Source organism: Nothobranchius furzeri, chromosome 4 (genome assembly GCF_043380555.1).
Source record: "Nothobranchius furzeri strain GRZ-AD chromosome 4, NfurGRZ-RIMD1, whole genome shotgun sequence".
In the NCBI taxonomy this organism is placed as follows: Eukaryota; Metazoa; Chordata; class Actinopteri; order Cyprinodontiformes; family Nothobranchiidae; genus Nothobranchius; species Nothobranchius furzeri.
Genome location: NC_091744.1, coordinates 80,754,961 through 80,764,960, shown reverse-complemented (window position 1 = coordinate 80,764,960; position 10,000 = coordinate 80,754,961). Strand labels below are relative to the sequence as shown.

The 10,000-nt window shown below is 47.8% G+C and overlaps 1 protein-coding gene across 1 annotated transcript in view; it reads right to left on the bottom strand.

The window, feature by feature from the left end:
- The window catches only part of anpepb.1 (alanyl (membrane) aminopeptidase b, tandem duplicate 1), a 27,858-nt gene that overhangs the window by 4,156 nt on the left and 13,702 nt on the right, over positions 1–10,000 (bottom strand). The window contains exons 12-15 of the mRNA XM_054734277.2: positions 9,170–9,246; positions 7,224–7,357; positions 7,086–7,141; positions 4,796–4,943 (exon numbers count right to left, since the gene is read on the bottom strand). Coding sequence (XP_054590252.2) covers positions 4,796–4,943; positions 7,086–7,141; positions 7,224–7,357; positions 9,170–9,246 — 415 coding nt within the window. The remainder of the gene's footprint in view (positions 1–4,795; positions 4,944–7,085; positions 7,142–7,223; positions 7,358–9,169; positions 9,247–10,000) is intronic.

Sequence of the window (10,000 nt, the reverse complement as noted above, 5' to 3'; positions counted from 1 at the left end):
TGGAGAGATAAAAGGTGGAGATCGAGAGGAGAAGGAGGCTTGTTCAGGGGGTTTTGGGGTTTGCCTTTGGATCTGTAAAGAAACTTTTACCCGCTGCGCCGGGGTATTGTTTGGATTATTATTTTTTCATCTTTTTGAAATAAAACCTTGGTTTCTTATTGTGAATACTAAAAGGAGCGACGTTGCCTGGGGCCTCTTCTGTGTCGTGTAACCGGGAAAGGTGAGAAGCTGGTTACTTCATATCCCACTCCAAGATGCAGTCTAGTCAGAATAGAGTCATTAACCTGAGCGTACATAAGCTACAGGTGACTGAAGGTGTGTTTGTGAGTAAACTGAGTCTCCCTTGAGCTGTATAAAGTTTGTTGTGCCAGAATCAGAGTCTAGGTTAGCGGTGATTGCTAATCAGCTTCTACAGTTCATGAGGTGTATTCCATGGCTGTGGTGAGCGGGCAGTGCAGGCATTGTCTGGCCTATGCTAGCTGATGCCACCGCACCACCCCACTTGCACCCACAGCCCTCTGTGTCTAAGTGCGGTTTAAAATTGGAAGTGGGCACCGGTACCCAGGAGGAGGCTGAGAAATCCCCCTGCCAAGTGCCGTTGAATGTGCTCACTCCCAAGGCCCTAAGTGTGTGTTTGCGTGGAATGTCGTCAGTGGAAGTGTATAAGGTGCAAATAAAATTGGGGGGCAGGTTGCCACAGGAATGCGGAAATGGGGTCCATACCCGCACTCCCTGACTTGTCCACCCCCCAAGGTCCTATGTGTATGTTTGTGTGATGATGTGAGGGAGCAGGAGGAGAGAAATATGTGGGGATGGGGAGGAATGGCTGGTTGGGCTTAGCCCTCCAGGGAGCCAGCTCCCCTACTGGCCCCAATAGGCACCTCTGTTGTCAAATTGCCACCCAGGGCATGGAGACCCCAGCCCATCTTGCCAGGGCCCAAAGCAGCAGCAATACAGAGCCTCACGGAGTCCGAGGGCACTAACCCAGCCCCACCCCAGCAGAATATCTATGCCCATCCCTGCATTTGCACAACTTCCAGAATATATAAGACATGGGACATCCAGGTAAGGTTGGGTCCTCCCCCTCCTGGACCTTCCCCTCCCCTGCGATGGGACAGCAGAAGAGCCAAGGTCTACCCGAGGCCCCCGAACCCGGGCCAGGCACTGCTGCATGTTCCTGCCTTCTTCCCGGCAGCATACATGTCAGGACCCGACCCCCAAGGCCCCACCCAGATCCCCACTCGGGGCCGGCCACCCCCAAACCCCGAGCCCCCAGGCCCCCACCCAGACCCGCCCAGGGGCAATGCAGCTGCCAGGCAGTGACCCATGGTCGCCGCCAAGACCTCCAAGGGGCCCCACCAAACTACAGATTCAATTTGGTGGTATTCTAAAAAGCTATTCTTATCTATTCCAAATTGGGAGAATGTTCTATTAAATGGGATGAAGTCCAATCCTTCATATGTGTGTTCCAGGTATAAGATTCCTTTATTTTTCTAGTCTGGAAGGTTCATCATTTTATTATTTGTCAAAATATCAGGATTACTCCAGATAGGTGTGCGTCTGCATGGTACTAGTGAAGACTCTGTCATTTTAAGATACTCCCACCATGCTGTCAGAGAGGTGCTGATACTAATACTTTTGAATCCTTCATGTTTTCTTATGCTTGAGCTAATAAATGGTAAGTCTGAAAGCTCTATTGTATTGCAAAGTGTCTGTTCTATGTCTAACCAAGACTCATCTAGTGGGTTATCTTGCAACTATCTTGGTATATATTGCAGCCTGTTGGCTACGAAATAATGATAAAAGTTGGGTAGATCCAGTCCTCCTCTGTTTTTGGTCTTCTGAAGCATTTTTAAGCTAATTCGTGGAGGTTTATCCTGCCAAAGGAATTTGGTAATTGAGCAGAGATTTAAACCAGTCAGCTGGTGGTTTGTTTGGGATCATTGAAAATAAGTAATTTATTCTGGGTAAGACCATAATTTTAATTGTAGCAACCCTCCCCATGAGTGATATCGGTAAGGATTTCCATCTTGCAAGATCATCTTCCACTTTCTTTAAAAGTGGGATGTAGTTTAGTTTGGTTAGATCTGCTAACTTGGGAGAGACATTAATTCCCAGGTATGTGATATTCCCTGACTCCAATTGTGTATTAAGTAAATTGACAAAAGAGAAATTAATTGGTAGAACTGTGGATTTTAACCAGTTTATAGAGTAATCTGAAACTTTTGAAAAAGAGTTTATCAGTTCTATTGAATGAGAAAGAGGGGAATGAGAATTCCGGAGAAAGAGTAAAACATCATCTGCATAAAGATTAATCTTATGTTCTATTTTCTTACACTTTATCCCTTTAATACCTGTTTGCCTAATTGCTGTTGCTAGTGGTTCGATAAAGATAGCAAACAGTGAGGGGGAGAGTGGTGCCTGGTCCCCCTCTGAAGACAGAAGCTAGCTGATATTTGGTCGTTCCTCCTGACACGTGCAGTTGGTGAACTGTATAATGTTTGTAGCCAGTTTACGAAGAAGTTCCCAAAGCCAAATTTATGTAAAGTTGCAAATAAGAACTTTCAGTTAACTCTATCAAAAGCCTTTTCTGCATCTAGAGATAATATACTAGTTTCTATGTTTCTACTGTAAGAGAAATCTATCAAATTAAGGAATCTACGTGAGATAGTGGATGACTGTCTACCCTTGATGAAACCAGTTTGGTCAGGGTGTATTATGAAGGGGGTTACCTTCTCTAATCTTTTTGCCAGGGCTTTACAAAGTATTTTGAGATCAACATTAATCAGAGAAATTGGGCGATAGCTGGTAGGAAATGCAGGGTCTTTGCCTGGTTTTAACAAGAGACTAATATTGGCTGAGTTCATGTTTGGCTGTAATCTGCCGCTCTCTTCGATTTCCCTCACCATTCTGAAGAATGTTGGAGCCAGAATGATCCAGAATTCTTTGTAGAACTCTGCTGGAAACCCGTCTGGACCTGGAGCTTTCCTATTAGTCATGGATTTAAGGGCTTCCTGGAGCCCCGCTGATGTTAGTAGCGAGTCCAGGACTGTAACTTGGCTGTCTGATAATTTAGGAAGTGTTATCCTTTCAAGGAACTCATTGATCTCGTTATCTGATGGGTTTATCTGTGGTGAGTACAAATTGGAGCAGGCGGAGGGAGATTAGGGGTCTTAGCACACCTCTGTTGTTGCTTGACTTCCTGGGGCTGGAGGCTAGGAGGGAGATCTGGCCATCTGGTTGGGGTCTGGGGTGGTGGATTGCTGTGCTCAGCGTTGGGCGGGGGAGCCTGCCCATCAGTACCCCAGCAGAAAGGGTCAAACTCTGGTAACCGGTGATGGTTGTACCCAATGTGCAGCAGTACCAGGACCAGAGTGAATAGGGTGTGTATGGGGAGCATGAGTGGGTGTCCGGCGTGCATTTTTGTGAGTCTTGAGTTGTATGTGCATGTGTGAGCATGAGGGAGGGAGTGTGTGACTGTGTTTGTGTATGACTGTATATGTCAGGTGGGGCCTTTGACACCTCCCCTCTCCTGGAACTTCTTTTGATGATATAGATCTTTGTCCCCCCTCCCCCTGCCACACATGGTGTGGGGTGTGGTGCCTTGGTCTGCCTGAGTGTTCGTGGCTCCCGGCTCAGGGGGTTTAAGATTTTTGGCGTCTGCCTGGTCAATCCCGGTGGCTGCCTGGTGGGGTCTGGGTCCCTGGGCTCTGCTGGGTCCCCGGCAGGGGTGGTCGCCCCTGGGTCCCGGGTCGCTGGGTCCCGGGCTTGGCCGGCTAGGGGGTGGGAGGCTGCGGGCGGGCCTGTGGGCTTGCCACTGATATCTCCCGGGACTCTGCCGGCTGCTGGTTGTGGCCCCCCGGAGCGATCCTCTGTGCCTCTCGAGGGGGGCGGGGGCCTTTCTGGTTGCAGTCTCCTTGGGGTTCCTGTGTTCTGGGGCAGCGCCTGGATCTCTGGGACTTGGAGCTCCCTCTGTCTCCTACACATCTTTGGGGGGCAGATCTGTGATCCCTCACACTCTCTATTGGACGCTCCTATAGATAAACCTTACATAAACAAGCACGTGTACACACACAGGTGCTCACATGGTGCTCTCATAAGTATGGACTTGAGCACGTTCAACACAGGTCTGAAGACTATGGTGGGCACTTAAAGCACTGTGATTTATTATTGTGTGATTGTTCAGTTAAACAATGTTGATTATATATTTCTTCATCAAGTTGATGCAGTTATAGCTTGATCTTGTTGAATTGTTGTTGTGTCCCTTTTTTTTGTTCTCTTGCATTTTTTCTTGTCTCTTTCTGCAGGTCTAGAAGCAGACTCTTGTTCATTATTGTTTATTTTTGTGGACCCCCCCCCCCCCCCCCCCCCCCCCACACACACACACACATTTTGTCTTTTCCTTTCTCTTTCACCTCTGTCTCCGTGTCTGGTCGCAATTACAAAGCATTCAAAAACAATAACAACAAAGTTTTAAGTATCAGGCGTGACATTAAAAGCAGAAGCTTTGATGCTCCACCTGAGAGTAAATCTGTAAGGCTTGTTACGAGCATTCAGACATTAATTCTGTTTGCTTCACAGCCAGACAGGACACAGTAAAAAAAAATTTTTTTTAATCAGCTTCTACAGTGTGCAGGCATTTTAAAGAGTGGCTGGTGTCACGCCCACGCAAATAGAAATACAAGTCAACCCTGAGACTTTAACATCTTTAGAAGAGTGAGGCTAGCTTGGGAAGATGGCTTGTAACAAGGATGATCCCAGAACAAGGTCTAGGTTCCTGAAGGAGGACGAGTACCTGCATGACGCCGAACACCTCGCTACGATCAAACATCAGGTAGAAGAATTCCAGGTTGTTCAGCGCCGACTTCCACGGCATGTACTCCCTCTCATTTTTCAGGTACTTGGTGGTTCGGAGCGCCAGAACGGTGGAGATGATCTTTGCTCTGTGAGACACCAGAACAGATACTTCAGTTAAAGGTCATCTCCTGTGGGATGGTCAGAGGGTCCTCCTGCAGGAGGTCTGAGGAGGAGCTGGGTCTCGGGTTTAGCTCGCAGGGGGATTGGGCCGACTGTCAGGAGAGGAGGTGGAGGAGCAGAACCAGCTGATCAGACCTGATGAAAGCTTAACCTAGTCCAGGTTTTAGTTCCGATCAACAGCTGTCCTCACCTGAACATCAGGTATCTACAGTGGGATGTGAAGGTTTGGGCAGCCTTGTTAACCTTCATGAGTTCCTGCATCAATGGCTGGTTGTTACGATAAAACCTGTCAGTAAACATCTCACACAGGAGACGCGCAGTGATGTTCGAGAAGGGAAACGGCGTTTAGAGGATCTACAGAAAGTGGGAATGATGGTTTAAACAGAATGAGGCAGAGGAGTACATGCGGGCACGCATGACCTTTGATCTCCATACACAGGTGAATCCAGATTTTTAAGGGGCCAGTTGTGAGTTTTCCTCCTCTGTGAATATTCTCTGAAGAGCAGCAGCATGAGGGTCTGAAACAAGTCTCACATGAGCTGAAAACGAAGATGGCTCTCCATCCTGATTTAGGAGAAGGGCACAGAGAGCTGTCTCAGAGATCTCAGCTGTCTGCGTCCACAACCCTAACCACGAAACATCTGGGATAAACAGAAGAGAGGAATGGTGAGAACAGTCAGAGTCACCCACAGATCATCTGGCTGGAGATGGAGTCACGGTGCATCGCTCAACTACACAATGTGAGAGTGATGCAGAGGAAGCCTTTTCTCAGCAGCTGGAGGTCTGCTAAAGCACATCTGGACAAGCCAGCAACTAAAACTGAGTTATTCATGAAGAACAAGGGCGTTACATATGGAGGAACAAGAACTCAGCATTCCAAGGAAAACACCTGCTACCTACAGTTAAACATGGTGGTGGGTCCATCATGCTGTGGGGCCGGTGCAGGGACCGTGAATCTTGTTGAAGTTGAAGGACGCATGGATTCCACTCAGTATCAGCAGATTCTGAAGACCAGTGTCCAGGAATCAGAGACAAAGCTGAAGCTGCACCGGGGCTGGACCTCTCAACAAGACGACTCTAAACCCTGCTCAACATCTACTAAGGCCTTCATGCAGAGGAACAAGAAGAACATTCTGGAACGGCCATCTCCGTCCCCAGGCCTGAACATTATTGAACATCTGTGGTGTGAGTTAAAGAGGGCGGTTCATACCAGGGGTGGACTGGGACCAAAATTCGGCCCTGGCCTTTTTACGAATCGTCGGCCCTCCCCATTGTGAGAGCGGTGGGGGTGGGGCTGTTGCCACCCGCGGAATCGTCTCTAGGCCGAATGTGAGATCTAATATGGACTGGGACTTTTAAATTACAAGCAGGACCAGACCGCTGCGACCAGGAGCCCTGGCCTTCCAGATCAGCTCATTCTCCACGGGCGGAGATCAGCGGGACATTAGCTACATGCTAATGCGGCAAAACAACACTTACGCCATCGCTCTACCGCGTTTTTCTTGCTAAAAACGCCTGGAAAAACTCTATTAGCTTCAGGTTACCATGTAGCTAATGTTCTGCAGATCACCAACTGTGGAGTAGTGTCGCCCCAAGCTGGGCAAGCAGCCCACTTGGCTAAGCGGCCCACCGGGACAGTCCCAGAATGCCAGATAGGCCAGTCCACCCCTGGTTCATACGCTGTAGCCATCAAACCTGAATGATCTACAGATGTATTGTAAAGAAGAATGGTCCAGAATACCTTCAGCCAGAGCCCAGACCCACTGGAAGCTACAGGAAGTGTTTAGAGGCGGTTATTTCTGCTAAAGGAGGATCTACTAAATACTCAGTTCATCGCTTTCATGTAGTGCCAAATGTCGGCCGCTGCCTCATTCCGTTCAAACCATCATTCCCACTTTCTGTAGATCCTCTAAACGTCGTTTCCCTTCTCAAACATCACTGTGTCTCCTGTGTGAGATGTTTACCCGACATGTTTTATCGTAACAACCAGCCGTTTATACAAGAACATCATGGCTGCCCAAACCTTCACATCCCACTGTTCGGCACACAGACCTTGTCTGACTTCTAGTTTGTTCTCCATCTCCTCCTAGGGTGATCTCCAGACTCACCTGGCCAGGTTGAAGGCGTCGTCCACCAGCTGGGCTCTGTTGATCATCGGGATGGCCTTCAACACAAACACATGAAGTTCTCAGATGAACTGGTTCTGCTCAGAGTGACCGCTCTGACCTCCAGGAGGTGTGTGGTACCTTGTGGTCGGTGCTCAGAACGCCCAGCAGTCGTTCCCAGTTGTTCTGGTCGTAGTTGACCCGGTAATACCCAACCACATGGAGGTTGGCTAGAACCCAGTCGGCTCCACCCACCTTCATATCTTCAACCGACACTAGAGAAGAATCCTCATTACTAAACGTCTCACGTTTCAGCAGGAAATAAACATTTGTAGTAGGAGAGGGACTCTGTTACAAAAATAATCTAATTATTCAGTAATCAGGGAGGGTGGAGGGGTAGTGTCCCGCCCTCTGAGTGTCAGCGAGAATCAGAGAGCAGACAGAAGCGTTAAGATGAACGACACGTGTTGACGTCCTGCGTTTAGGTCCACGCGTGGACTTCAACGCATTCTGTTTGAAGCAGAGATGCTCTGTGCCGCTCACACCTACAGTGTGGATTAGGAGATGGTGTCTCTGACACACTGCCCCCCCCCCCCCTCCCGTATGTTCTGCCATTCCGACCTTCACTTCCTTTGTCCAGGTACGCCTTTCCTGCATGACAAGACTGCAGGCTTGTGTGGTGTCGGGTTGGCGAGTGTTTTAAATTTCCAACGAGAGTTACTGTGTGTGTGTGTGTGTGTGTGTGTGTGTGTGCGCGCGCGCGCGTGCGTGTGCGCGTGTGCGTGTGTGTGTGTGTGCCAATCTCCATTTTTTAGTTTACACGAGTGATGACATGCATGGCGTGGCCAAGATGGCGGTGGTGGAAAGCTCCCACTGGGCTTCAGTTCAGCTCTTCAGAAACCTGCAGGTGATGGCACAGTGAGGTTCTCCAGCTTGGTTTACAGTCATTGGGGGCAGCAGTAGCTCAGGAGGTAGAGTGGGTTGTCCAGCAATCATAAGGTTGTGGGTTCAATCCCGGCTCCCGCCAGAGAACGCAGCTGTTGTGTCCCTGGGAAAGACGCTTACCCACCCTGCCTGCTGGAGGTGGTCGGAGAGAGCCGCGGCACCAGTGCTCAGAAGCCTCGCCTCTGTCAGGGTGCCCCAGGCCAGCTGTGGCTACATCGTAGCTCATCACCACCAGGGGTGAATGGATGAATGATCTGAAAGGCGCTACGCTAGTATGGGTCATTTATCATTTCTGTCTCAACAGAACAGAAAAGAAACCAGATACATGCAACAGTCCTTCTGGCTCGTTGTTGCATGAAATACCGAAATCACGTGAGGTTTTGCAGTTCACCTGTGATTTCTTGACCTCTAGCTGCGCCGAACGCTTTTGCTGCTGTTTAGCATCTGAAACGCTCCCGATGAAAAGGGACGCGCTGCTGAGCTCACAGGTAAATGCTTCTAGTACGTTACACAACGCTTACACATCTGGTGGGAGAGCCCGGACACACCAGAGCTTATCCTGGATTGGACCGGAAGACCTCTGGATGAGAGGTGGAAAATCTTTTTGTCCAGATAAGTCCCGTAAATGACTCAAACGTTTTCTGTTTCTAAAAACAAAATGAAGCAGTTTTCCTCTTGTTAGCTACTACTGTAAGTTTTTAATTTACAGGTTTTCTCAGTTGCTTGGCTGCATTTCTCACAACAGAATTAAACTTTGCACAACACTTAGCTCAACCTCCACCTCATGTAGTCGTGTTGGCACAAGCTAGCGGTGGTTTCATGTTCCTTTCATCCAAAGATGAGCGCCTTTGGATGTGAAGCAGTTGAGTAAGTCCAAATATCCTGAGAATGGTCACTTTTGACTTGCTTTCGTCATGTTTGTCATAATTAACTATACTTGTTCAGGCTGAGTTGTCATTGTTCATACAATTTATCATCTTCATTTCATTGCTTGTGTCCAGGGACAAAGTTCTATCCTGCCGTGAGAAATGCACCAAGGCAGCTGAGAAAAACTGTGATGGTGAAACTTCAGAAGGTAGTTGGTGAGATCCATTTGATCTTTCTGCCACTCTGAAGCCGGTTTACCTGTCTGTCTTGTTTACCTGATTTTTCCTGAAGCCAAAAGATGTTCTGAGGGGCCTTCGTCTTCATCCATCTGATGGGGACGATCCACTGATAGCTGCAGAAGAACCAGAGCCAGAACATCTTAGAGCCAACTGGAACATATTTTATCATCAGATGAGCTCATTAGAATAAATGAACAACGTGTTATGGATGGATGGATGGATGGATGGATGAATGAATGAATAGACGGATGGATGGATGGATGGATAAATGAATAGATGGATGGATGGATGGATAAATGAAAAGATGGATGGATGGATGAATAAATGAATAGATGGATGGATGGATGGATGAATAAATGAATAGACGGATGGATGGATGGATGGATGGATGGATGGATGAATAAATGAATAGATGGATGGATGGATGGATGGATGGATGGATGGATGGATGGATAAATGAATAGATGGATGGATGGATGGATAAATGAATAGATGGATGGATGGATAAATTAATAGATGGATGGATGGATGAATAAATGAATAGATGGATGGATGGATGGATGGATGGATGGATGAATAAATGAATAGACGGATGGATGGATGGATGGATGGATGAATAAATGAATAGACGGATGGATGGATGGATGGATGGATGAATAAATGAATAGACGGATGGATGGATGGATGAATAAATGAATAGATGGATGGATGGATGAATAAATGAATAGATGGATGGATGGATGGATGGATGGATGGATGAATAAATGAATAGACGGATGGATGGATGGATGGATGGATGGATGAATAAATGAATAGACGGATGGATGGATGGATGAATAAATGAATAGACGGATGGATGGATGGATG